Raw genomic sequence first — 27,998 nt, 5'->3', positions numbered from 1 at the left:
TATTATAACTTTTTTATGTGAAATTCTAATTAAGAAACAAAAGTTTTCGAAATATTGTTTATTTCATTTTTTTTTTTACAATTTCAAGATTTAAAAATGCCAAAAGCAGATAAATTTCGACCTGGTGATTTAGTTTTTGCCAAGGTAAATATTTTTTATTTTCAATTTGATTAGTTTACCCAATCGTTTAAATTATACAGAAAATTTCAACACTTTGGTATATAACGTACGTTATGCGCATTTCTCAGAATCGCCAACTTTCACGTATGGAGAATACGTAATAAATAAACTTTTTTTATATAAAACAATGCCAATATTCATCGATCTGTTCAAATCGTTCACAATTTTAAAAACACCATAGATTTCATTATCATAATAATTAAATAAACCGAAAGAATTATGATTCTAAATGTATTTAACGCTTTTGTAATAATTGTTTTTGTGATACTACTATTTGATTATTAATTGTAGGTGAAAGGTTATCCTCCCTGGCCAGCTAGAATTACTTCGGTCTCTTCTTCAAAGTTAGTACCTACCTATTACTTTAATTTTAGTATGGCCCGATCCGAATCCGATGATTTAACCATTTTTGATCCATACTGTAAAATCCTGTGTCGCATATTGTATGCTCATATATAAAGACATTTATATATTAAATGTCATTTTATAATAATACCATTTTAGGTACAAAGTGTTTTTCTATGGTACATTTGAAACCGCAACATTAAGGAATGAAGGTATGTTTTACTTTACAATTCTTTTTTGAAGAATATGTATTTTTTCCATCAAATATTAGTTTTGTGAACTTATTCAAATGGGGGGAGGGGGGCAATGTAACAATCTCGTAATCAATGTTCAAATGGCTCTTAGAATCCGAATTTCGTTATGAAAATTGGGATGAGTACTCCTTAGTGGGTCTATCTTCTCAAAATCGAATAAAAATTTGAAATTAACGGCTGACGGCTCAGCTGTTTTGCCGTTTTTTGGCTATTTTTAGTGTAAATCTACCAATAATTACGTAGGATTCAACTTTTTTTCCTTGGTAGGTTTATTTTCTCATAATTGAACAAAAAGTTTGAAAATTAACGGCTGGCGGCTCAGCCGTCTGGCCGTTTTTATTTTTTTTCTCTCATTAAAATGTCACAAGCCCTATCTTCATATCATACTCTTGGCTTCTCCCAGCCACTTACAGCCGGGTCTAGGCAAAAATATGTATGAACAAGTTGATTCATATAAATAAATGATGGATTTGACCTGAAAATAGCCACACAAAAAAACGGCTAAGCTGCCAGCCGTTACTTTTCCAACTCTTTTTCAATTTTGGGAAAATAGACATACCAAGGATTACTCATGCTAAGTTTTATAACGAATTCTGGATTCTAAGTGCCATTTGCGTGTTGATTACGAGATGGTTGCAATAAATCCACCCACCCCCTTTATTAAGCGATATATTTTTAAAAAATTCATTCAGATATTTGGTACTTTACTGAAGAACGGGCTGAAAATTGGGAAAACAAGGTGAGGAAACCTCATTATAAATTAACCTGTGCTATCAGGAAATTCGGAGGTTTACTAATACCTCATTATTGATGATAATGGTAAAATCGATCTACAAATAAACAGGAACTTTAGTTTTCTGAAAATTTCATAATAAACTTCAAGTATTTCACTGTTTTCCTTCCTGTTTATTTATTTCACAATGCCCTTAAGTTTATATTTAGGTTTAATCTACTTGACGGTTGAGCCACTTATTGAAACACATCCTTAAACACAGCAACTCGACCATATAAGAGTTACAACTATATTTCTGTATAGGTATTGTACATAAATCAATTTTAGAATAAAAAGAAGAAAGGCTATTTAGAGGGTATGGATCAAATCAGAAACAACCCAGATATTGCCATTGTACAGGTAAGTTACAATTTGATTTTCTTTTTCATAATAATGATATACCTAGTTTATCATACTTCATATATTTAGTTAAGAAATATTCAAGATAAATCTATTTGTAGTCTTTTTTGTTTCAAGTTATTAAAGAATTACATTCTGTATTTTATTGATTTTTTGTTAATTTTCAGGAAGTAGGATCTGAAGGAGTAATTGGACAGGCTGGTGGAATGAACCTGACCATTGAAATTGACGAAGAAGGGGATTCTGTTTCAGTTGGCAAGGTATTGATTTGAAATTCTGGTCTATATTTTAATTAGGGTTGGCAATCCGAATCCGGGATCCGCCCAATTTTTGGTCAATTTTGGAATCCGAATCTGGAATCCGTTTTTTAATAGCGGATTCGGATTCTTAATTGGTAGGCTAAAATTAGCGTCTTGAGTTTTTACTTTTAACTCCCCCTGTTTGAAGGCAAAGATTATCATCATTATATATGTAATCTTTTAAAATCTAATTCGATTCTCTAAAATGAATTATAGAGAACACCAAGAACATTAATTTTTAGGACATATGTAGCACTTAAATTTTAAATTTAAAAAAAGCCTTTTAAAATTTAGCTAGAATTCGGAATCCGAATCCGGAATCCGCTAAAAATAAGAATCCGGAATCCGCGGGAATCCGCCATTTTTTTTTTGACGGATTCTTGTAAGAGAATCCGAATCCGGTCCAAAAATTTGACGGATTGCCATCCCTTATTTTAATATCCTATGACCCTTTGTTAGATTGTAGACCACACAACGTCTTTGCTGATCCTGTTTAAATCCTACTTGAATATATTTTAGGTTCCTAGTCCGTCAAAATCAATGAAACGTAAAGCAGAAGATTATGATGAAGCATTTTTACCATACAAGGAAAGCTCTTTTTAAAATACTAGTGGCTGGGCCCCTAGTATCTTGGGACTGTATATTATGATGTACAGAAAAATCTATAAAACCCTAAACCTAAAAAAATTGTCTAAAACCATCCCGGGACCTTTGAGAAGCTTCCCTTCTTGTTACTTTTATATAATGAAGTAAGTAGTTATAAAATATGAGCTTTCAATTGATAGAAATTGGCAATGTCTCCTTCTGTACACTTGAGCAAGACAAAGATATCAGACTATGAAGAATACAGCAGCATTAAGTCTTATGATAGCGACCATTCCGAGGTGAGTTAGGTTTATTTAGAAGTAATCCCACATGGTTCGATATTCAACTATAAATCCTGAAATCTTATGGTTCGCTTTAACATATTAGAGAAATATTACGTGATTACTTAGTAAGTAGCGCAGTTGCTTTTTCGGTAAGATCAGTCCATGAGATACTTCCAACTCAGAATACCTTTTTAAAAAATTAGATTTTCTTTATTATTGACAAATACCCTGCTTAAATCTAACAATATACCTAAGTATTTTTTATTTGATTGAATTTTAATTGTTTTCCCAATAAATATATATTCTTTCAGACCGAATCAAAGAAATCGACAGAAAGCAGTCCTTCCAAGGTAATTTTCCTTAATTTATTACATTTATAAAGTTTTACTGCTTTACTTTGGTCAATTTCCTACAGCTAGTTTATGTTTGTTTGTTTGTGTAGCTTTTGTTTCTTAGTGTTTGTACCTATGTAGTCCTTTAGTTTATCTATCCTTTAAAGAAAATCAGGAAAAAAACTACCTAGATAATATTTTTTGTCAGAATGTAGAAGAAGTAAAAAAGAATAGTTATTTCTCGCATCGTACTATAAACGGCTTTCCGCGGATATAGAAAGTACAATTATTAGATTAAAACTAGTTTTTTTAGCCCCGAGGTGCCGAAGGCACCGGCTAAAAAAACTGGTTTTAATTTTATGATTGTATATTTCTATATTCGTAGAAAGCTGGATATAATACGATGCTAGACATAGTTTTTTCGTATGGATGAGAACCGGTTCCTATCCACCGGATTCGAATGAATACGAGAAATAATCATATTTCACTTGTTAATTTATCATAATTTTCTTTGTAATTACTTTCATCTGTCTATTCATTTTTTCATCATACAATTCATTTCAACCCTTATCAGGAAATCATCAGTACACATATTGTGAGAGATGAAAGAAAATTATGGGTCAGAGTTAAAGATACAGATGATATCATTGAAATTAATCTTGATAAGGTATTACCTATTTAGTTTCATTACCATTAAGGTAGATAAGTTAGTGTCCTGTTGTTAGATATCATTGATAGATAATTAGAGTTTACTTATTATTTTTTTAACCTTGGTTACAGTATGGCTGGTGTCCTACTTATTCTAATCATGAACAAACGAGAGCAAGTTCAATTTAACTTTCCATTTTAGTTTCATAAGTAAGCAAAAGTAAATATTAAATTTTGAAGGTTTTTTTCCAGGGGTAATTTATCTTGGGAGAGTGGAGTTACTCTCTTTCAAACAGTTGTATACCATTACTGGTTCTATAAGAAGCTTCACTGTAAAGGTCCAGCTGTTAACGAGATACCCTACGCTACAGACAGATAGGCTTCTAATTTACTATTACAAAAGGATCTTTACATAAGGGTTTCAACTTATTTTAGGACCGGCCAGAAAGTTTTGTTTCTGATGAAGCTAGGATTGAGTGGGAAAATGCCTCAGCTAGAAAGGTAATTACCATTCGTGGTTGAAATGTTTTTTCTTCATAATAGTACCTAGGTATTCTGTTAAAATATTGTAAGTTTTTAGTTCTCAAAAATTAAATTGTTGTAATCTTTTCTTTCTGATTTCTTTGTAAAATTTTGGTACTTTCCCTCAAATCATGATGTATGCCCCAGCCGTGTCAGGGCTACACCACATGTCAGAAGTTATGCATAGAGGAAACGTGACATTTTTCATAGATTTACTTTCCCTCTGAAAAATCTATGTTATGACCTTTGATCTTTTGAGTACCGACTTTTAATGTGTGTTTAAAGAAATTAATCTTCACCTTCACTTTTTCTTTTCTCTAAAATCTTGTTGTCAAGCTACGGGCCCTGAAACTGCTTGGCACATTCCTGTCTTGCACTATCCCTGCGTGACTAACCAAGGCTAAACCACTAATATGTTTACTTTTTACCTATTTTTGTTGACAAAAGAAATAACACTTTTAGTTTTTTAAGTACAGAACTGAAAATATTTTTTGATTGTAGGCCCTTAAGTTTAAGAAGCGCATCGAGAGTGGTGAAGTGGTACCCCCTGAAATTCAGAAAAAACTCCAAGAAAGAGCTAAACTTACTCAGGCATGAATTAACAAGTTGTTTCGCTCCTGTCCTCTAATGTCTCGCTCTAGGGAGGAAGAGTTTTTTTCCGTTTTTTTTTCTTTAAATTGTTGACTGATCGGTCTAGCCGTTTCCTTTACAAGATCTTAATAGACACAGAGAGACACTCAGCTTCTTTAAATCTACAATGTTGTAAATCAGGACAGGTAAAGATTCAGGTACACATTGAAAAATAACAGATATATTTGAAATTCTATGTTATTTATATTTTATTTTAATTAATGAATATCTAAATGATATATTATAGGTACATACAATGGTGATTTTTGGTATTTTATAGAAATACGTTTCATTTTCGCAGATTATCCTATCAATTTATTACATTTCTTTCATAGTACAACTTTTATGAAGAGTTAAGTAGCACAGGTTCTCTATATCTACTAGGGTGTATCTGCCAGACTCTACTGGTCGTCCATCTAAGCGGCTGTCATGATTTCTATAAGATGTTTTTTTTATTTGCAGGAGGAAAGGGATATTATTGACAATGAAAGAAAATTGAGAAGAAGCAAAGAAAAATTGAGGTAAATTTTTTACCCACTTCCCTTTAGTTACAAAACAAAACAAGTTTTACGCAACAGAAATGTCCAAGTTTTCAGCAATTTCAAATGGAATTAGTTTGCGCAATCACAGCCACTGCACATTTCCTAACATTACATTCAACCAATCATTTGATCACACAGCCTTTATTTTTTAAAGTTCCACCTTTGCGCTTTTATTTGTTGTTCTATTTCATAGGCATTCCCTTTTTTCTTAACACGTTTCAAAATCGGATTCGGACTGGATAGAAAAATTGGTATAATACTCAAAATAAGAGTTGAATTCCGAAAATTAAAGTTTTCACGGATTTTGAATTCTTAGTTTTTGATATTTATTTGTGTTTGGACTGTCACCCTGATTAAATATGGTTGATAAATTAATGATAAAATATTAAAATATCAATAAAATTTGCTTAAGGTGGTTGAAAATAGAGCAGAGACTTGTTGAGTTAGACATTGCTGTGAAAACATCACTAAACCTTAAGAAACCTTCACCTGACAGGTTTGTGCGTTTTGATTTATTTATTCTGTCCTTAATAGTAAGAATAGGTGTCTTTCAAGGGGGTTGGGTTGTTGACACCCTCCTCCATCCCCATTTGTTTTAAAAATGATAAATAAATCTAACTTATAAGTGTTCAATAGAAGTTAAAAGTAACTCATTTTGTAAACACTTCTTTTCCGATGCATTTTTGTTAAACTGTTTCTTTTATCAATTTAAGATTGTTTGCTCTACAAAAAAAGGTTTTTTTTTATCCTTGATTCAAGTATGTATAATGTATATTCTTAGATGTATTCAAGCACTAGATGAGCTACAAGAGCTAGGTATTGCCCCTCTCATGCTGAAGAAACAACCAGACATTGTTACAACTGTTAAGAGAATCAGCAAATACGTCGGCCCAAATGATTTCAGGTTTGATTGGCTCGTTTTTTAAAAGATCTAATACTATAACAAACTAATCATTCGTTTTTAAGACTGTTACCAAAGTTATTTTGCTGAATACAAATGCGCAATTGTTTAGTAAAAAGGGGGGGGGGGGGTTAATGCAACCATCTCGTAATCAGTGATCAAATGTCTATTTTCCCTAAATCGAACAAAAAGTTGAAAAAGTAACGGCTAGCGGCTCAGCCGTTTAGCCGTTTTTTGGGTATTTTCAGGGCAAATCTGCCATAAATTATGTAGGAATCAACTTTTTGAAATATTTTTTTGCTTTAAATCATGTGAAATGATACAAAAAAAACACTTTTAGATTTCTAGTACCAGCAACTAGCGGCTAGAACTGTTTAAAAAACGTTTTGGAGCAGTAAAGAGTATTATGTGGAGAAAGGTTTTTGTGATGATTTGCCTTAAAAATAGTTTAAAAATGGCTAAACGGCTGAGCCGTAAGCCGTTACTTTTCCAACTTTTTGTCAATTTAGGGAAAATAGACCTACCAAGGATTACTCATGCAAACTTTCAGATCAAAATTTGAATTCTAAGTGTCATTTGCTCACTGATTACGAGATGGTTGCATTAACCCCCCCCCCCCTTAATATTTACCTTAATATCAATCCTTTTTTCCAAAGTAGTAAGGCTTTTAATTGTATGAAGCTAAATTTGTCAGAAATAGCTGGTCCAAATAGGTTTTACTTTTCATGGAGTCTGTGAATGTATTAGGGTGGTTTTTGGCTATTTTTCTGACATCACCCGGCCTCCCCAAGAGGCTAGGGGCGAAGCAACTAGTCTTTTATAATTTGTAAAAGGATTATGGTGGTTAAACTATAAAATAGAAATTTTCTGAAGTTTTTTTGGAAATTTATATAAGCCCAATTTAGTTTTGTGTCATAATTTTCATTGATGTTACGCTATCATAGATTTTATTTATTATTCTTGTTTATTTAGGAGCTGGGAGGATGAGGATATGGTTAATAAGATAGACAGAAGTATTTCAATTATTCAGAGTAAAGCCACGGGGTTTTTTAACAAGCTTAAAAAGTGTTTCAATTGTCAGGTACAATATGATACTTTATGAGATAAAAGGAGTATTTTAATAATCCTCATATAAAAGTAACAGTATGTGTTTCTGTCAGTCTTTACTAAAGGATCTCGCTAACTGCTGACCCTTACAAACAATGTAGATTCTCATAGGTCCTTGGAAGGTTTGTAACTATTTTGGTAATGGGTGCAAGCACTCTCCCAAGAGAAATCACCCCGAGATAGATGGAATTTTATTGCCAATTCAGAATAAAGCCGCCTTGGTTTTTAAAAAGATTAGGTAAAAGGTGTTTCAATTGAATTGTCAAGACAGATAATAGTTATTTCTTTCATCGTATTATAAACGGCTTTCCGCGGATATAGAATGTACAATTATAAGATTAAAACTAGTTTTTTAGCCTTGTGGTGCCGAAGGCACCGGCTAAAAAAACTAGTTTTAATCTTATGATTGTACATTTCTATATTTGTAGAAAACTGGATATAATACGATGCTAGACATAGTTTTTTCGTATGGATGAGAACCGGTTCCTATCCACCGGATTCGAATGAATACGAGAAAAGATATTAAAAAACACTTTAACCAGTATTAGGAATGATATAGTGAATAATGTGTCCAGGTATTCCGGTTTCATATTTGAATCCATTTGTAGCATGATGTGATGCTCATGGCAGATATATTCTTTGTATGCCTCTGATTGTATCTCCTCCCTATACAAGAGACCAATATTTAATATTTTTAATCTTTAGGATGAAAGTGCCGGAGTTTTCATGCAAAAGTTTGAGGATGAAGTTTTGAAACTAAAGAAGCATGTTTCTGAAATGGAGGAAAGTAAGGTAAAATAGTTCATTTTATCCATATATGATGTCTAAAATTGATAGGGAAATAGGATAAATCTTACAATTTTGAAATCTTCAACTCTCCTCTCTCCATTTTTTCTCTCACTATATATGATAAAATTAAGTTGATTTATCCTTACCTTCAATTTTTTTTTACAAATAGCTTAAAACCATGATATAACTTGAAAGGATATTATCTAAAAACAGCCGTATAAGTCCAGCGGTTAGGGAGATCTTAAGCCCCACTCGGATTAACACACATAGGTAGATAATTTTTTTATTCTTTATTCAGGTGCTGAGCATGATAAAAGATCCGACACAACATCTCTCCACTTCAAATCCATTATCAGACCTGGAGGATGAAGAATAAATTAAAATTGCAAGATGGAGATGGAAACAAAAATTAGGACAAAGTTAGCCCTGTCATTAAATGATATATATTTATTTTGGCTATACACTTGAAAAATATTTATCTTACAGACAATAATATCGTATCTTTATTATGGTTGTAATATAATTAAAAATTTTGGATTATTTTATAATGCTCAGCTCACCGTAACTTTTTATTAAACTCTCAAAATGATTTCTTAGAAAAATGTTCCTTTAAAAACAAAATACTATGTTAGGCATAGTATAGATGAGACAGTAGACGATACATAAGTTTTACTCCCTAGTTTTTATTAATCTGTCTGCTTTGTTCTTTTACATTATCAATATCTCCACTTCATAAACCTCATTCAAAATTCCAACCAAAAAAAGCTATATCGACTCAAATAAACATTACTATGTCATTTGATAAGTCATGTAAAATATTTTCTCGTATTTATTCGAATCCGGTGGATAGGAACCGGTTCTCATCCATACGAAAAAACTATGTCTGGCATCGTATTATATCCATTTTTCTACGAATATAAAAATGTACAATCATAAGATTAAAACCAGTTTTTTTAGCCCGTGCCTACGGCACCTAGGGGCAAAAAAACTGGTTTTAATCTTATAATTGTACATTCTATATCCGCGGAAAGCCGTTTATAATACGATGCGAGAAATAACTATTACATACATTTTTTTAGGATCATGATATATTTTCTTAAAAAAGAAAAAAAAGTTTTGATTTTTTTAGATTCTTATGTTATCTGATGTTTTTTAAAAAAGGGTTTTTGGTAGAATATTTGTTTAAGTCATGTACAAATGTATAAAATGAAAATTTATACCTAAAGCAATTGTTTTTATTTTAGAAGAGCATGTGAAAAAATGGCTGATGCAGCAAAAAGCAGAAAAAGAAACAGAAAGTAAGATTTAAAAAACATTTTTTCCTAATAAAAGTATAATTGTAATAAATCCGTGTATAAAAGTAACAGGATCTGTGTTTGCCTGTACTGAAGGATCTCGCTAACTGCTTTTTAAAACTAAAAATGGTGGGTGGTCGTCGTGGGAAGAAAATATTTCAATAATATTTCTTAAAGGTATTCTTTACTTTAAAAATATCTTTACCTTTAATATCTTTGTTTTCTCGTAGAAAACCTCTTATATTATGGGTAGGGAGAGATTGGCATTTTTTCTGGATGGTATATAATCCATTTTGTTTGACCTTTAGGAGCAAAACGCAAACAAAAATCATTGCAATGAATTGCAATTAAAATTCGTGGTAAATTATGCTGTTCAAGGAATTTCAGCTGTCTTTTTACAGGTCTGTTTATCTTGATGATTCTGACGATGATTTCTCTGATCCAACACCTGCTCAGGTACCTGTCCATCCATTTGTCTAACTATCTGTCTGTCTGTTAATCTTCATGATTCTGACGGTGTATTCTCTGATTCAACACCTGTCTGTCTGTCTTATCTGTCCGTCTATTTAATTTATCTTATCTGATAATCTTCATGATTTCTCTAATCAACACCTATCTGTCCAACTGCCTGTCCGTCTGTTTGTCTATCCGTTAATTATTATGATTCTGACAGTGTTTTCTCTGATCCAACACCTGTCTATGTATTGTACATCTTCATAACTGTCTGTTGTATCTGTCCGTCTATCTGTTTATCTTAATGATTCTGACGAAAATTCAATTTATCAATCTAAATATAATGCGTCTGTCTTACTACTACTAGTTAATGATTCAGTATCTTGCTGTGAGTTTTATTTATTTCTCTGTGTTTATCTAAACAACTATCTGACCGGATTATATTTAGAGCTGTATTGTTTATCTAACATTTTCATAATAATGTTTTTTTTAAGATTAAACTCTTATAAATGTTTTCGTTCAGTTCGACAGAGCAGTGATTCTCTTTAATTTTATCTTTCTTGATATTGAATTAAGACTTTTATAAGCATAGATGATATTACTTTTAGCCTAAACCATCTAAGCTGAAAAAGAAAAGCAAAGACGTTGTTGTGTATACCTCTACTCAAGCAACACAAGGTATGAAACCTAATATTAGTAAAACATTGCTGCTAAAAAATAGTCATTTAAGTTGCTACTGGTTTGCAGGGTAAATTAGATTATGTCACTCCTAATTGGATCAGGGTTAAGTAATCATTAGTCAAGTGTAAGCTCTTATTTGGATTGCGAATGTGCCACTATCAGGGGTTAGGTATTTTAAAACCAATAAGATGGTTTAAAAAAAAGGTTTTGTGTCCACTCTGACGTTTGTCACTCCTGCGTTTGTCCTAGGACCCATGATATTACATAAGGTTAATTAGTAATACAAAAACAATAGAAATTGATAATTCCATAACTTTAAGCATCTTTCAAAATAGATTCTACTCATGAAATCTGTCATTAAATTTAAAAGGGCAAAATTGTCATTCAGATGCACTCAAAGCCGAGGGAAGAAAAACCCGAGTTAGCGCAGAGGAGCTCAGGTTCCAGAGAGAGCTGGAAGAGGCCATCAGGATGTCAGCAGATGATACTGTGTCATCAGGTATACAGTTCTTCATGACATGACTGGCAGGGATCCCCAACTATGAAACTCAAAATTACGCCTTCTGTAACGTAAAATTAGTGGTTGTAACGTTTGAACACTTAATAAACCAACCATTAAAAATTCACTAAAGTCCCCAAAGTTTTTAAGTAAACGAATAAGAAAACTTTATTACAAGACCTTGGGGAATAGTGTAATAAACAGCCCATTGTCCACTTTCTCTGCAGGTCTTTATGTTCGACTCTTTTAGGTTATTTTCTTGATAGACTTGGGTTTAGATTACCGTAACCTCCCTAAAAATTATGTTTGAAACTAAGCATTGGATTTTTTTAAATTTTAAATGTTAGATATATTTCCATCATCAGTTATTTTTACGCTTCTTAATTATATTTATTTTAGTTGAAATCGTAACTACAGAAAAGAAATATCACAATCCCTCATCTGCTGATACAATAGACATCAATGATCTCACCCTTACGGACGGTAAGCAATACTTGTAGAACAGCTTTTCTGTAATGGACTTCTCAATTAGGAGGATTGCTGCTTTTTATACATACAACAAAAGTTAAACACTTGTAATATTTTCTGTGGATTTTAAATTATTATATCATCATTAATACGGCAAAATTGTATAGGTATTATTTGTTGCTAATTAAAATACTAATGCTTTATTTTATTCTATAATTCAAGCTGAAAGTCCTTTTTTCCTTTAACTATAATCCATAATTTATTCAAAATCCTCTAAAAAAAGAAGAAAAATGTTCGAAATCGTAGGAAATTAAAATAATATTTTAGACGAGCAGAATAAGGAGAACATTGTTACTACAAACGTAATATCAGCTGCTCTTAGTGAGAAAGAAATGCAGGCTGTTGGCAATGGAGATTATTTACCAGGAAAGAACATTAAACATTTATTTCAAACAATTGTTTTATTCTTTATTAATATCTTAATTTTTCTTTCTATTCAAATTGAATAAAGTATTTGTCTGTGTTTTATGATTAAGGTGTTTTATTTCTCTAGCAAAGAGTTTGTTGGTTTCCCCTTAGTGCCTATAGTTGAGCACAGAGAACTCAAGGTTTTCTTATTCGTTGGCTTAATTTTTTTTTGGGGCTAAAAATTGAATTTTCATTGGTTAGTTTATTAGGTTGGATGTCTAAACGTTTCCACCACTAATTGTAATCTACAGATTAGGTAATTTTGCGTATTATAAAAGCAATGTACATTAATTTATCGGCCATTGTCTTATCCCTCTAGAGATCCCTGTTTAAATGTTCAGATTGTCTAGTTAATGATGAAGGTGTATCCGCTATGGAACAAGGAACAAAAACACCAGTAAAGAAATGTGAAGCTAGAAATATTAAGAAAGATGTTTGGATAGTTAACCCAGGTAAAGGTTGGTTATGAGTTAAACATTATTTCATTCTTATCACTGACTCCCTCCCTCCTACCAGAGAAGTTGTACAACGTCATTAGAGTATATGCTACTAGAGGTCATAAAATTCAGATTTATCAGATTATATTACTTTATATTAAAAACGTCCCTTTTATTATTTATAGTTCATGAACTTTTGTCACCTGTTTACGAGATCATTCTCATCACTAAACAACTAATTAAGGCACATAAACATAAAAACAGCAAAAATCCTTTTATGTCCGTTTTAAACACAATATAATCCAACCAGCCATATTCTTTCTTCGTATTATTATAGATGTAAGCAAGAATAAGAAGACCCTGAATACATCCACAGATGATGAAACTATGTCAAGTAAACAAATTGTTGTGGAAGCACAGGCAAGAATTTTTTTTCTTTTTTGAATCTCTCGGAATGTTACCTATTGAATTTACCCAGCGTGTCGGAGCCGTTTAATTTTGATGCGGCTCCGCGGAGCCGTATCTGGAAATACGGCTCCGGCTCCTACCTTAAAATTAATATATCAATTTTTGTTCATTATTGAATTTGATAAAATAAATAATATAAAATATTTTGCTTTTATTTGATTAAAGCTATATAAAAGTAGAAGGTTGTGTGTTTGTTAAGTAACAATAGTTTTTCAGTTTATTATATGGAAATAGACCGTTGCCAAATTATAATATTACTTTAAAAAATCAGTTTAGCTAATCTGGAGCCGGAGCCGTTTTTAACGAAAATTAAATACGGCTCCGGCTCCACCAAAAATGTTGCTGCTCCCGGCTCCGGCTCCGAAACGCTGAATTTACCATTCAATAATATTTTGCATCGTTCTTTAGTATTTGTTTTTTTTCTGTATGTAAGCAGAAAAATCTTGACAAACATTTAATATTTTACTTAATTTAGGTATTTATTCTGAAGTATCCATAAGAATATTTTTTTGACGTTTATTTTTTAAATACAGGTTCATAAAACTGATGAAGGAAGGGTAGACAAAGAATCTAGGAATAAAGGTAATTTACTTATTATTTCATATTCTTAAAATTATTTTAATCCTTTCCTTTTTATCTCCAGTCTTGTGTTATGACTAATGAAGAAAAAGTATTGCAAATATTAAGTGAATAAATCAGAGTTTCGGATCCGGATTCTTGGACTCAAAAATGCGGAAAAAATGGAAAAATCTACCTAAATTTATATAAAATATCAGACATTCTCTTGATGAGAGCCAATCTTTAAGGTTTAGGTTCAGACTTGAAAATTAAAAGTATTTTTGACTTCGAATTAAAGAATAAATATTTTTTGAAAAATTTGGTGATTTTATTTTTATTGTCAAGGATCCGGATCCGCACTGACCAAATTTGGAGGATCTGGATCCGCATAAAATCAATGCGGAACCGAAACACTGGAATAAACCGCATATAAGGATAGGTCAATTGATCGAAAAATTTAGCTGACAGAAAATTTGGTCTTATCTGATTCTTTGGGCTATTAAGGGAAGAAATGTTGATGTTTTTATATGCTCTAGAAGACAAATATAATTTTTATAAATTCTAACATTAATAAAATTAGGTTAGCAAATTGTAAAGAAACATAATATCAGACACTATTAAAAAAAGATTGGCTTATAGGACAGTTTAATAGGTATTATTTTTTATCATTACAATCAAATATAACAGGCATGGAAAGTATAGTTGAAGCAGACGATGAGATATCTCCTCCAAGAAAGACTAGGGCTGATGACTCACCCCCACTTAAGAGACAGAGAAAACAGAAAAAGCTGACTATTGAATCTGATTCAGAGGATGGGGAGGATAAAGATTTTGGGTGAGTTTATCTTCAATCACTATTAGGTTTTAAAAAATTAAAATCAATGGTTCAAACCTGAATTTTAATGATCTTCTCTGTACTAAAAGGTTTTAGTTCATTAGGAAGGAAGCTACTTTATAAATTACTGTGTTGTGTATCGTATGTCTGTTTGTTCGTCCATATGAGCTTTAGATGCATATATTGATTTAGTTTAAATCTTTTTTGTCTATCTAAAATTATAAATTGTTTTGTGTATTATATTCTAGATTTCAGTTTTTTTCTCCTTTGTTCTTTGTGAGCTTTATAATATTTAACTCATCTATATTTAGCTTTGCATAATAATATTTTTCTAGTGCCGATGATATACAAGAATTAAGCGAGGAAGAAGATGACTTTTCAGAAGACGAATACAAACCAGCAGCAAAAAAGTCAAAGAAAAAAACACCTCCCGCCAAAAAGACAAAGAAAAGTCCAGCCGCTAAAAAATCTGCGGAGAAAAAGACACCGAAAAATGCGCCAGCGAAAAAGGCAAAAGTTGAAACTGAACCTGATAATGGTTCTGAATCCGAAAATGAAGATTTTTATTCCGGGAACAAAAAAACTACAATTAAGAAGAAAACTGATAAAATAGTTACAGGTAAACTTATGTAAACTGCAGCTACTTTATGATTACTTAGGGTTAAGATCATTTAGCTTTGGGCTTTAAATAATTTTTTTTTAATTGTATTTTTTAAGACGAACTCTGGAGGAAGGTACATAAAGCTAAACTTAAAAAGAATTTTTTTTTCACATTTACGTAGGTACACTTTTTCCAGTGCAGAAGACATCTATATTTTATTGATTGATTGATTAGCCTCCAGAGCTACATCTTGTCAGTCTCGAATTTTCTGTTCAGGTAATGCCCTCGTCAAGTGATAAAAATTCTGCCGCCTGTTTAGGTTGGGTCCAAAGAGATAAAATGTTGAGGTCTGTGGGGTTATTTGGGCAGTTGAACAGATGTTTTGTATTGTGTGGGGCTGTGTTGCATAATGGGCAATTGTCGTCTATGTTAGGCTTAATTCTGCTCATATAGGAATTAAGCATTCTGCAGTAACCAGAACGTAACTGGGACAGTCTGGATCTGGTTATTCTGGGCAAGTTGACTTCCTCCTTGTTCACCTCAGGGGGGTTGGCATTGAGGACTTTACTGGGGGGGTAGTGTGCCAGGGCCTTCTGCACTTCTCTAGTATGGATAATTTTCGTTTTGGCCTTTAAATTATCCTTATTTACAGGGAGAAGATGGTCAATATCTTTCCTGTAATGTTGGAGTGTGGGTTTCAGATTGCGGGGAGGAAGGGTTTTGGTTGTAAGTCTGAAACCTGGGTGATCTGTGACGTGGTTAGAGAGGAGAAATTGGCATGTGATCATCCTGCAGTGGTCCTTGATGGGGATGATTTTGGCTTCTCTGTGCAAGTGTTGCTCAGAGGCCATTGCCAGGTTGCCAGTTATAACTCTGAGAGCCTGGTTTTGGGTGGTCTGGAGCTTAAGCCAACTTGTATCTGATATAATGGGGCTCCATATTGGAGCAGCATACTCTAATACACTACGGCAGATGGATTTGTAGGTTATAGCAAGAGTTTCAACATCTTGCCCCCAGGTAGAACCAGCCAGAGATTTCATAAGATTTATTTTGGTCTTGGCAGAGTTGGTAATGTTTTTCACATGGTGTGAAAAAGTATACATTGTGTCAAACGTGACACCTAGTAACTTTGGTGTAGGTTCATGGGGAACAATGGTATCTTTCATCTTTATTTCTGGGTGTTCTTTAAACTCCTTGGTGTCTGGGGTGAACAATGTTACTGTAGATTTAGTTGGAGATACTTGTAGTTCTCGTTCTTCCAGAAATGCCAGAACCCCCGGGATGTACTGGCTGATGGCATCTGCCAGACCAGTTATTGGCTTGCCTGTAGCATATATACTGATATCGTCAGCATATTGAACTATTTGGATGTTCTTGGGGGGTTTTGGAAGATGTCTGAGGTAAAAATTGAACAGTATAGGGGATGTTACTGCCCCTTGTGGTACTCCAGATCTGTTGTTCTTGTGTTTAGACAGTTGGTTTCGAAAGTTAACTCTGGACTGTCGTCCTTTGAGATAGCAACAGAACCAACGTTTTAGACATGAAGGAAGATGTGTTTGGTCTAAATCTTTGAGCAATTTGTCGTGGTTAACCATGTCAAATGCTTTGCTGAGATCTATCTGGAGTAAAACTGTCCTGTCTGGTCTTGTTGAAGCTTTTTGATTAAAGCCTGTAGCAACTTGGTCGTTGAATTCATCTAAAGCAGAAACTGTAGAATGGTTTTTTCTAAAGCCATGCTGGAAATCTGGAACTTCAAGGTTGTCTGTGAGGGTAGGTAGGAGTAGACGTTCAAGGATTTTTATTGCAGGACAAAGAAGGGAAACAGGTCTGTAGGAATCTGAAACATTAGCAGGTTTACCAGGTTTTAAAAGTGGGATGATGATGGATTTTTTCCAGATGTCAGGTATTGTGCTGGTAGATATTGAAAGATTGAACATTTTGGTTAGGTATGAAATACCATTTGGACCTAAATGTTTTAGATGTAAGTTGGATATATTATCTGGACCAGCGGCTTTAGAAGCTTTAGATGCTTTGATGGCTTTATCTGTGTCTTGATAGGTAAAAGAGATTGGATTATCAAGCTCGTTTTTCTTGATCTTTTTGGAAACAGTTCTTGAGTTTTTAGAGCTCATGTGTCGAACAACTGATGTGTATTGTTTGACGAAGCCATTGGCAATATCTTTAGATGATATGAGATATCTGCCTTTGAATTTGATGGCTTCATTTGGTGAACTTGTTCCTTTACCATTTAAATTTTTGATTAATTTAAATAGTTTTGTTGAGCAGGATTTACTAATGTCGTTGATTTTATCTCGCCATTTTGTTTTTCTATGTTCACTTATCTCTGTATAGATTTCTCTATTGAGACTGGCTATTTCAGGTGAATGTGGATCATTAGTTCTTATCTCATCTCTTTGTTTCATCTTAGCAGCTGTTGAGGATGGAATTTCAGGTATGATGTCCTTTATTCTTCCGCCAGGGATGGTTTTCTTGGCTGCTTTATTGATGATTTTTCTGAACTTTCTTTCAGCTGTGTGTATTGTATCTGTGTTGGGATCAATGTCAGGTATGTTTTCAAACGCTTCTTCAGTAATAGATGTAAATTTATTCCAATCAGCTTTTTCAAAATTTATGAAATTTCTGAAATCACTTTTGATTGGATTAATCTTTGTACTGATTTTAATTATGATGGGAAGGTGGTCAGATCCAAGACTAGTGGAGGTACTCCATTCTGTGCTGTTCATGAGGGATATTGAGGCCAGAGATATGTCTGGCGATGTTGCTGTGCCATTAGATGGTAGTCTGGTAGGCATATTTTCATTTAGCACTCCATAGGAGGAGTTTCCTATGGTGTCAGCAATCTCAGATCCTCTGGTATCCTGGATACTAGAGTGCCAGAGTGGGTCATGGGCGTTGAAATCGCCTAGGACCAGAGAGTCTCCTGCTGGTAGAAAATCTTGGATTTTAGGTTTGAAACCTGTAGTACAGCTTGTGGTGGGAGGTATGTATATATTAATGATATTAGTGTCTCCCACCAGAATACCTAGTGATTCTGTGTGGCCGTCAAATGGAAAATCTGGAAGCATTTGGAACTGCAATGTTTTATGTATGTAGATGATTAATCCACCCCCTTTGTCAGAAAGTCTGTCTTTTCTGACAGTGGTGAAGTTAGGTATGTCAGGTGGTGAAGAGTTACAGTTGAGCTTCGATTCTTGTATGACGGCTATTTTCAGTTGATGTTTGAAGAGGTATTGAGTAAGTTCAGTAAGTTTGTTCTTGATTCCGTTACAGTTCCATTGGAGGATAAGTAACTCATATGCAACGCTGTTGTGAATTTGAAGGATAGGTCGAGTAGGTAGGGAGGAAGTCGTAGAAGATGTTGTAGTTGTAGAAGAAGTTGATGTTGTATTAGTTGATGTTGAGGAGGAAGGTGATGTTGTAGGCATTGGGCGGGGAGGAAGGTTAGGTATACAGCTGGAGCATGTGTACGATGTCTGGTCATAATCTTTGTAAGATTTAAGTTTGCTGCAATTATTTAATTTGCGGCAATGTACCCATTGGTGACAGATACTTTTATACTTTTTAATGCTTGACTGCTATTTGATAGATGATATACAATTTGCCTTGCAATTTTAACGATTAAGTATAAAATAAGACAACAAGGTAATTTTGATTTCAGATGAAAAAGCTGAGACCATATCAGATACGGAATCTCCTAAAACTACTAGAAAAGAGACTGTAGTAAAGAGCAAGGGAACATCAGAGATAACTACACCCAAAGTAGGAACAGGTAGAGATTGTTTTTTTTAGTTGTAACCAGGGACAAGGGAAAGTGATTCTTAAAAACAATTCTAAGTGAAAATTTCCCCACATCCCTCTTCCCTTATACCCCGCCTCCCCCCCCCCTTCTTACCCACTTCTCTTCAGTTACATCAAAATACAAATTTTACGCCAATTCTATACTCCAACAATATATTTAATTTTCGGCTATTTCAAATGGAATAAATTGGCTGAATCACAGCCCCTGATTGTAATAAGTTCATATAATTTAATTTAGATTCCATACTTTCAAATATAATCCCGAATTTACCCTCCTTGTCTTAAACTAATCTTCAAGGCCTTTCTTTCATGGAACTTGAGCCCTACTTGAAATTTGTGTGGTAATTGAACTACATGACTTCTTCTCCTTATAATACCTACCAAAATTAGTATCACAGATGAAATTAAAATAAAATAAGTATATTTATTTATATATAAGTAGTCCAGTTGAATTTTTTTAGATTTTGACAGTTTTCTTTGTAAAATAGATTATTATATATCATTTTAAAAATTAAAACAATCTAAGAAAAAAAGAACAATCACAGTGCAGAGATTTTAAAAAGTGCTAATTTCAACCCATAAAAAATTATTTATTTGCAGGTTCGAGTAGAAATACGCCTGCAGCTTCAGCCTTGATAACACCTAAATTAGGAGGATTAACAAAGTCATCACCTAAACTGTCAGCATTGTCACCATTATCAAGTACTACAACCAAATCTCCAAGTTTAGGTAATAGTTTCTTTTTAAAAGATTTAAATTTTAGAAATGTAAATGTTGTTTGTTAGGTTTATGGTTTTCTCAACATAACATAATATTTTGTAGTTGAGTAGTTTTAGATTTAATAGTAAGTACTGAAAATTTGAGTAAGGTAGAGGTAGGTTGTGTTAATTTTTATCGTTCTACTACTGTTTTTAACTTAAAATTCAAAACCTTAACGTAATTTTAGCACAATCTACTTCCCCCCTTTATTGATAAGATTTAGTATTGTTAATCTTTACAAAAATTTATTTATTTAAAGGTGGAAGTCCAGTAACGCCAGGCTTGAATAAATCAAAACCTACACTTGGTGCTGCGGCTTCATTTACTAAGGTTAGTTCTAGCTATTCTATTAAATCTGGTAAACTGGGCAGAAAAATAGCCTGATAATATCCAAAGACTTGTCCTCTAGAAATAAATTATTATAAGACCATCCCGGGACATATGTGGACCAACTACTTGGTTTCGTGGTGTGTGAGATCTTTACAAAAAAAAACTTTCCTGTAGTTTCTCAACCTACTCCACTACGACTTAGGTCCATCCCTAAGAAACTAATCAATCAATCAACTAGATTTTATAAAAAAAATTGTTATAGGTAAAAATTCCTACCTGGACGCCACCAGCTAAGATTGGAGGTGGCAGCACCTCGTTGACTGGAAGTAAGCTGTCAAGCCCTGCCATTGGCATTTCTCCTGCTGCCGGTAAATATTCTTATAATAAAGTAACAGGATGTCTGTTTGTTTGTCTGTCTGACTGTCTGTTTATGACGAAGGATCTCGATATGGTTCTCCTTTACAGGGTAGCTTATCATAGGGCCTGGGAAGGTTTATAGCTATTTTGGAGGAAAATTACACCACCCTACCAAGAGAAACCGCCACTAAAAAAAAATTAACACCAACCAAAATATTTTTTTAACACTACAATAAAAATCGAGGTTGCTCGCCCCTCCCCCTCAAAAAATTTTGTTTTTAAATCTAAATTAAAGAATTGGGCTATCGAATACAACCCCTCACTCCTCAAGTGCCTCTAGGGGCCTACTTATAGAACAGAACAGAAACAGACAAGGATCCAGTATAATTTTGTTCTTAGAATTTCTTTTTCCTTATGATAAAAATCATTTGTTAGATTGGTAATGAGCTTTAAAAATAAAAACAAGAACCATAAGAATCTACAAATTCTTCAAATAAATAGGAAGCTTAATTGAAACAAATATCTGAATCTTTCAGTTTCTCTTTCAATATGAGCAAGAGCATCTATCAAATTCAATTTAATCTCGGTACTGCTGTCTTATTCTTTTTCATTAGGTTTACTATTTGCTTTTATTGGTTAACAAAAAAGGCACATTTCCACTGTATGTGAACTTTAACAACTTGTCGTATTAAACTTGAGAAAAAGTAACAACTAATTTAATTTAGGTATGAGACTTGGGCTATCAAGAAATGTCAGAGTTCTCAAGCCACTCCATTCTACTGTTAAAAATACATAAAAAATAAATTTAAAAGGGATAATTCCACGAAGTGCATTTAAAGAGTTAAGGTACTTGGAGTAGCGAACTTTTATATTATATGTCTTGGTAGAATATATTAGGCATATTCGGTCAGGTCAAAGTTAAAAATTCTTTTACATATAATCATATCTATCCAATGCCTAATATATTCTACTAAGACATAAAAGTTCACTACTCCAAGTACCTTAACTCTTTAAATGCACTTCGTGGAACTATCCCTTTACGTCATATTTTCTGTGTATGGAAAAAAGGTTTTTAAAACAGTTATTAAACATTCCTAATAGACAAAGTTTAAAACGAGATTTTGCTTATATTTTTAAAATGATTGTATAAAGAAAAACTTAACTTTTCGTAGATTTATTTGCCCTGTTTGTTTTTTAGTTTTAAGAACCTTTGAATATAACCATCAGTTGAATTGGCTTAAATATTATAAATTCTAGTAATCAATTTAGAAGTTCTGTTTAGATTATGATATAGGGTTATAGCATTCGCTTTTTTATTTCTTTGGCTAGAATGTTAGGGGCAAAATTTTTTTTTTCTAAGTTGATTGATTATTAGAAATAAAAAACCTGCGTCTACTGTTATGCATCTAATCCATTGTACCTTAATGTGAAATAATACGCTTAGTGGAAATCAAAATTTTAAATGCGCTTTGAAAAATATTATATCAAATTAATTATAATAATGTAAAAAAAATGTATTGAAAATATTATGTATTTAAATCTATGTGCCTTCATCATTTAAAAAATTAAAGCTACCCAAAAAGAAAACAATCAATAGAAATTAGTTATTATAAATTCTTTTTATATACTGTTATTTCTTGCTAATTTTTTGAAAATCTTATCCTCATTTCTAGTATATTAAAACCTTTTCTTTTCTCTTAAAAATCACCTAAAAGGTATATGTATTTACTAATATAATAATATATATGTTATTTGTTCTTCAAAAAAGCTATGTATGAAATGTTTAGAATAATAGTAAAAATGGCTGGAGATGAGATTGATTGTGGGGGTGGGGGTAATGGAGGCGGTTCTGAAGAGGGAGGTAACAGCCAGACCAGTGAGACTATGGATAAACAGGTAATAATAATAATAATAATAGTTCTGAAGAGGGAGGTAACAGCCAGACCAGTGAGACTATGGATAAACAGGTAATAATAATAATAATAATAGTTCTGAAGAGGGAGGTAACAGCCAGACCAGTGAGACTAAGACAGGTAACAATTTAATAGCTGGGATTAGGAAAAAATCTTTCTCGAAACTTATATGTAAAATTACACCTTAAGCTGCAGGACACAAAATGTTTTAGGATTATTTAATCATAAGTAACTTCTTCTTCTTTTAGCCCTGACCCTTCTATCCGTGATCATCAACATCTGTTGCCAGATTCAGAAATCTGGCAGTTTTCACCGGGTTTTTCCACAAATCCTTGGCTGTGAGGCTGGTTGGGTTTTGTCGACAGTTGAATAAATGTGATGTTGTGTGGGAACTGTCACAGTTAGGGCATTTATCCATTGTGGAACCAGTCTTATCTATGCGGGCCTTGTAACTATTAAGATAAGTACTGTATCCAGATCTCAGTTGTGCCAGAGTTGATCTGGTGGCTCTGGGGAGGTCGCGTTCAGTTTTACTGATCTCTGGTGGGCGGGCATTTAAGACCTTGTTGGTGGTGCTGCTGATTAGGTCCTTCACGGATTTAGTGTGAATGACTTTCAGCCTGGACTTGTAGTCAGCCTCTGGCAGGTTAGGTCTAGAAATATTCTTGACTTCCTTGCCAAATTTTGACTTTAAGGTTTGTTTCATCTGCCTAGGTGGTGGGGGAGAATTTAGGTCCACCTTGTTCGGGTGTCCCGATTTCTGCGTTGCAAGTAGAAACTGTTTGCTCAACATTTCACAATGTTGGCGCACCTGCATTACCTTAGTTTCTGAGTGAAGGTGGTCAGTGTCTGACATCATGTGACAGCCTGTGGCTACTCTGAGAGCAGTATTCTGGGCTGTCTGGAGGTCTTCCCAGGAGGTTTTACTAAGGGCAGGTGTCCAGATAGGGCAACAGTAGTTGAGCAGGGATTGTCCTGTTGCCTTGTAGGTGTTGACAATGACTTCCTTCTCCTTCCCCCAAGATGTACCAGTCAGGGCTTTGAGGATGTTGTTTCGTGACTGTATGTTGGATTTAAGGTTCTTGGTGTGTTCTCTGAAGGAGAGGAGGCCATCGAAAGTGATCCCAAGGATTTTTGGTTTCTTCACTGTTGGAACTTTCTCTCCAGCAATTTCAACTCCTAGTTCCATACTTACTTCATTGGAGAAGGTTGTAAAAACTGTGGCTGAGGACTTGGATGGAGAGATAAACAAGTTGCGGCTCTTGAACCAGGTGTCCAGGACATTAAGATAAGAGTTGAGCTCTTTGACAATTGGTTCAATTACCGGGCCAGAATTGAGTATGTTGCTGTCATCTGCGTAGGAGACAAGTTTTATGTCCCCTGGAGGTTGCGGCATGGAGGCCATGTAGAGATTAAACAGGACTGGAGACAGGACGCCACCTTGCGGGACACCCTGTTTTACCTTCCTATATTTGCATCTAGAGTTTCTAAACACAACATAGGTCTGCCTGCCTCTGAGATATGCACATAGGAACCTCTTGATGTAGTCGTTGAGATGGAGCTGGTTTATATCATCAAGAAGGAGCTGGTGGTCAACTGTGTCAAATGCCCTGGACAGGTCTATGGCAACTGACACGGTTCTATGTGATGGTTTCTTCCTGTTTAATCCTTTATGTACGTGGTCTATGATGGAATATAGAGCAGTACATGTGGATCTTCCTTTCCTGAAACCATGTTGGTGGTCGGCAAGTTGGACGGCCTCCGTGACATATGGGAGGAGCAGAGCTTCAAGGATCTTGATGGCTGGAGACAGTAGCGATACTGGTCTGTAGCTCGGTCCGAGGTTGGATTGTTTGCCAGGTTTCAGTAGAGGAATGATCTTGGCCGTTTTCCAGATGCTTGGGATGATTGAATCTTTCATGCATTTGTTAAAAATCTCGGTAAGAAAATTGATGGCATTCGGTCCAAGATGTTTTAAGGTGACAGGTGAAAGATCATCTGGGCCAAGAGCTTTAGAATTCTTGGCCTTCTTGATTGCTGCTAACGTCTGCTCTGGAGTGAAGATAATCTGTTGATGTTTAGATTTCTTTTTCAGGGATCTTAAAATTCGTCGCAGAGCTTGGTTAGGTTTCTTCTTGGATTCTGGTGTATATTGCCTGTTAAATTGGTCAGCAATCTTCTTAGCGTGGGAATAGGTTTTATCGTTGAAGCTAATACCTTGGTTGCTGGGTTGTTGAGGCTGGTTGCCAAGACTCTTGATGGTCGTCCAGAGTTTCTTGGAACCGGGCTGACAAGTGGAAAGGTGTTCAATCCATTTCTTTTTACGGTGTTCGTTTATTGTCTTGTTGATTTGTTTGTTTAAATCAGACAATCTGTTGTCAGCTGGATTAGCTTTCTTGATTTCATCACGCTGGTTTATAAGTCTAGCAGCTTCTGTAGGTAGGGCATTAAATGTCTGAGGGATTCTGCCTGCAGGAATGTATTTTTTGGAAGCTTTTTGGAGGGTTTTGCGGAAAAATTTTTCAGCTTTGTGGACATCTCTGACTGGTCTTGCTTTAGAGAAAATGCTTTCAGTGAAGGAGGTGAATTTAGGCCAGTCAGCTTTGGAGAAATTTATGAAGGTTTGATGTTTGGAGTTAGATTTAGTAAGTTCAGCTGTCAGACTTATAGTGATGGGCTGGTGGTCGGAGCTCATCTTGTTCTCGACTTTCCAATTTGTAACAGGAATAAGATTAGAAGAAGCTATGCTTACATCAGGAGCAGTTGATGCTGTACTGGTGACTCTGCTGGGCATATCAAGATTTATGATGGCAGCGTCTTGATTGGATACAGCATCAGCCAGTTCTTCCCCTTTAGTGTCATTGGTGGCGTCAGAATGCCAAAGAATGTTGTGGGCATTCATATCTCCAAGAATATAGTAGGAGTCACCAAGGCCTGTGAAAAGGTCGTTGAGAGGGGGGGCGTAGCCGCTTGCGCAGCTGCTTTGTGGAGGAATGTACACATTTCTAATGTAGAGTGGTGAGTCCTTGCTTGGTATGGAGATGGTCATAGATTCCAAGTATGGGTCTTGGGCAAGTCTCGCAGGTGTTTTCTCAAGGTTAAAACTAACTTCTTTGTGAATTAAGAAAGCTTGCCCTCCTCCTTTGTCTCTACCACGATCTTGTCTAACAAATGTGTAGTTGGGTGTTTTCCTCTCTTTTGAAAGACGTGTAAGCTTCGTTTCTTGTATTGCAGCGATGAGGATCTTGCTATTCTCCATATGGTGAAGAAGTTCATCGAGTTTATTCTGGATGCCATTTATATTCCTCTGTTGGGGAGTATGTTGGGGCGGGGGTTGGGGGGGAAGAAGGGGGGCGGGGGGGATTCCGCCTATTTGGGGGTTTTTGAGATTTTTTAGGGGGTGAAAATTTTGGGGGTGAAAGTTTAGGGGGAGGGGGTGAGGATTTGGTATGGATGAATCCTGTGCAGCATGGTCCAGTCCAGGTCTTGTATTTTCTCCGTTCATTTGATGATTTAAGGCCGGAGCATTTGACATGGAGCCATTTTAAGCAGATGGAACATTCGACAGAAACTGGTGAAAGTTGTTTGTTACATAGTGAGCAGAACCAAGTAGGACCTGGGTTTTGTTCAATGCCAGCTCTGATTAGTAGGAGCCGAATAAGACAGGCTGGTGTTGTCTTATTCTTTGTCAACCAAATTAAAAACTCTGTTTAGCTGAGGAATGTGCCTCATTGTCGGATTTAGTGAAAAACCGGTTTTGATGTTGATGATCTCTCTTGAAGGGTGGGAGATTGTGTGCGTTGGTTCTTGGCTCTGCTGCTGCTGCTGATGGTATTGCTGCTGTAGTAGAGGTGGATGCACGGCGTAGACATGACCAACATAGCATCCATCATAAGTAACCCCTCCTTGCCTTGTAAAATGAAGTAGATTGATTTGGTATATCGAAATGGTATTGACTGTTCTAGTTGATATATTTCAAAGCCTATCACTAGCTTCCAGGACTTCTTAATTATGCCCTTACCTTAAAAATAGCTTTCTATATGTATAATAGGTAGGTATATTTTAAAATATTTTCGTATTTTGGCCCTGGACGTTTTTTTTTCAGAAATCTTAAAAATCAAGCACATAAAGAGAGAAGAATACCAATATAAAATTAAAACTTATATTTTAATTGAAAAAATAGACTAAAAAAGAATATCTTATTAAGAACCAAGATGAACTTACAATGAAGCAACAAGAATCTATCGCAGCTGAAATAGGTACTATTCAATAGATATTTAAAATGGAGATAAAATATTGCCACAGACATTCCATAAAAGTGTGTGTTCTAAGGCTTAAAATAGTAGTAGAACGATAGTATCCTATAAATATGTGTATTTCTTATTGAACAGAAAAATAGAGAAATTTTTTTTTTAAAGTTAACCATACCTGAACATTTCATCAAATGCTTTGATTAGGTCAAGGTGACAAAAATTAGTTTATGTTTGTGGAATTTCATGTTTGTTTGCTTTGAAGTAGAAGGTTTCAATGTGCATTGTTTATTTCAATTTCAATACAGCCAACAACTACATTTCATTTGGAGACTTTCCGTCTAGGGGCTAGTGGAGCAAAAGACCAAAAAACAATAATATTAGTTCTGAGCTTATTTTCAAAGATATAAACCTTGGAGCAAAAGACCCCCCAAAACACTAAAAATATGAGTTCTGAGCCTTTGTTTAAAGATATCAACCTGATTTATTGTAAGAAAACTTTTTTAACTTAACCAAACTCAGTAACCATAACAGATTTCATTTTGGGACTTTCATTTTAGAGGCTAGTTGGGCAAAAGACCTCCAAAACTAAAAATATTAGTTCTGTGCTTATATTTGAATATATCAACCTGTTTTGTTTTATTAAAACTTTTTCAACATAACTGAACTAAAGATATGAGTTCTGAGCTTACTTTAAAAGATATCAACCTGAATTTTTTTAAAGAAAACTTTTTTAACATAACCGAACTCAGTAACCTTTACAGATTTCATTTTTGGGACTTTCCTTCTAGAGGCTTGTTAGGCAAAAGACCAGCCATGTGGCGGATGGCAAGTACCTTATGCTTCAGCCAATCCAACCCTCAGGTGCTGTCTGTTCCTAGTCTGACAGCGTCTTCATTTCATTTTCAGTCTTAAAGCATATGTATTCATTACTCATAATTCAAATTCTCTCATTGGTTCTTTTACGGTAAAAAATTACCTAAAATAAAAAAGGAGAATTATTTTTGGTATTGTGAATTAAAAATTTGATTCAAATGAAGTTAAGTTAAAAGTTTAGGTAAAATTTTTAAGAGACCAATATTTATTACAACAGTATATTTATATACAATAGACGAAGGCTTTAACAGTAACTATTATTGTAGAAATAAAATAAAGATAAAAGAAGGTTAATAAAATATAAAATGTATATAAGCTTATTAAAAGTCCTATTTTCACTGTAAGAAGTTCGGCAAATGGGCTTAGTTTCAAGGATGAATA

At 34.2% G+C, this 27,998-nt stretch overlaps 2 protein-coding genes across 5 annotated transcripts; both read left to right on the top strand.

Moving 5' to 3' along the window:
• The first annotated feature begins 38 nt into the window (after positions 1-38).
• Positions 39-8,992, top strand: LOC145326403 (uncharacterized). 2 transcript variants are annotated; one of them, XM_080169741.1, is made up of 18 exons: positions 39-144; positions 472-524; positions 685-737; positions 1,472-1,518; positions 1,840-1,911; positions 2,079-2,171; positions 2,730-2,798; positions 2,996-3,094; positions 3,391-3,429; positions 3,986-4,078; positions 4,495-4,560; positions 5,083-5,172; positions 5,674-5,732; positions 6,166-6,249; positions 6,535-6,657; positions 7,627-7,735; positions 8,467-8,553; positions 8,849-8,992. In XM_080169741.1, the coding sequence occupies exons 1-18, from the start codon at positions 97-99 to the stop codon at positions 8,924-8,926; spliced, it is 1,362 nt and encodes a 453-aa protein (XP_080025867.1). In that variant the 5' UTR covers positions 39-96; the 3' UTR covers positions 8,927-8,992. The 2 variants fall into 2 exon arrangements, with proteins under 2 accessions (XP_080025867.1, XP_080025868.1); XM_080169742.1 differs by lacking the exon at positions 2,730-2,798.
• Positions 8,993-9,693: 701 nt separating this feature from the next.
• LOC145326402 (uncharacterized) lies at positions 9,694-26,750 on the top strand. 3 transcript variants are annotated; one of them, XM_080169740.1, is made up of 18 exons: positions 9,694-9,848; positions 10,247-10,301; positions 10,907-10,976; positions 11,368-11,478; positions 11,878-11,961; positions 12,274-12,372; positions 12,765-12,866; positions 13,189-13,271; positions 13,853-13,901; positions 14,565-14,712; positions 15,048-15,331; positions 18,993-19,103; positions 19,733-19,861; positions 20,151-20,221; positions 20,484-20,589; positions 21,304-21,646; positions 21,806-22,474; positions 26,699-26,750. In XM_080169740.1, the coding sequence occupies exons 1-16, from the start codon at positions 9,811-9,813 to the stop codon at positions 21,372-21,374; spliced, it is 1,611 nt and encodes a 536-aa protein (XP_080025866.1). In that variant the 5' UTR covers positions 9,694-9,810; the 3' UTR covers positions 21,375-21,646; positions 21,806-22,474; positions 26,699-26,750. The 3 variants fall into 3 exon arrangements, with proteins under 3 accessions (XP_080025866.1, XP_080025865.1, XP_080025864.1); XM_080169739.1 differs by having other exon boundaries at positions 21,304-21,834; positions 21,954-22,474; XM_080169738.1 differs by having other exon boundaries at positions 21,304-22,474.
• Positions 26,751-27,998: the final 1,248 nt, after the last annotated feature.

Source organism: Acartia tonsa, chromosome 8 (assembly GCF_053477335.1).
Source record: "Acartia tonsa isolate MP-2025a chromosome 8, ASM5347733v1, whole genome shotgun sequence".
Classification (NCBI taxonomy): domain Eukaryota; kingdom Metazoa; phylum Arthropoda; class Copepoda; order Calanoida; family Acartiidae; genus Acartia; species Acartia tonsa.
Note: the sequence above shows the minus strand (reverse complement) of the source record. Positions and strands in the feature narration are given on the sequence as shown.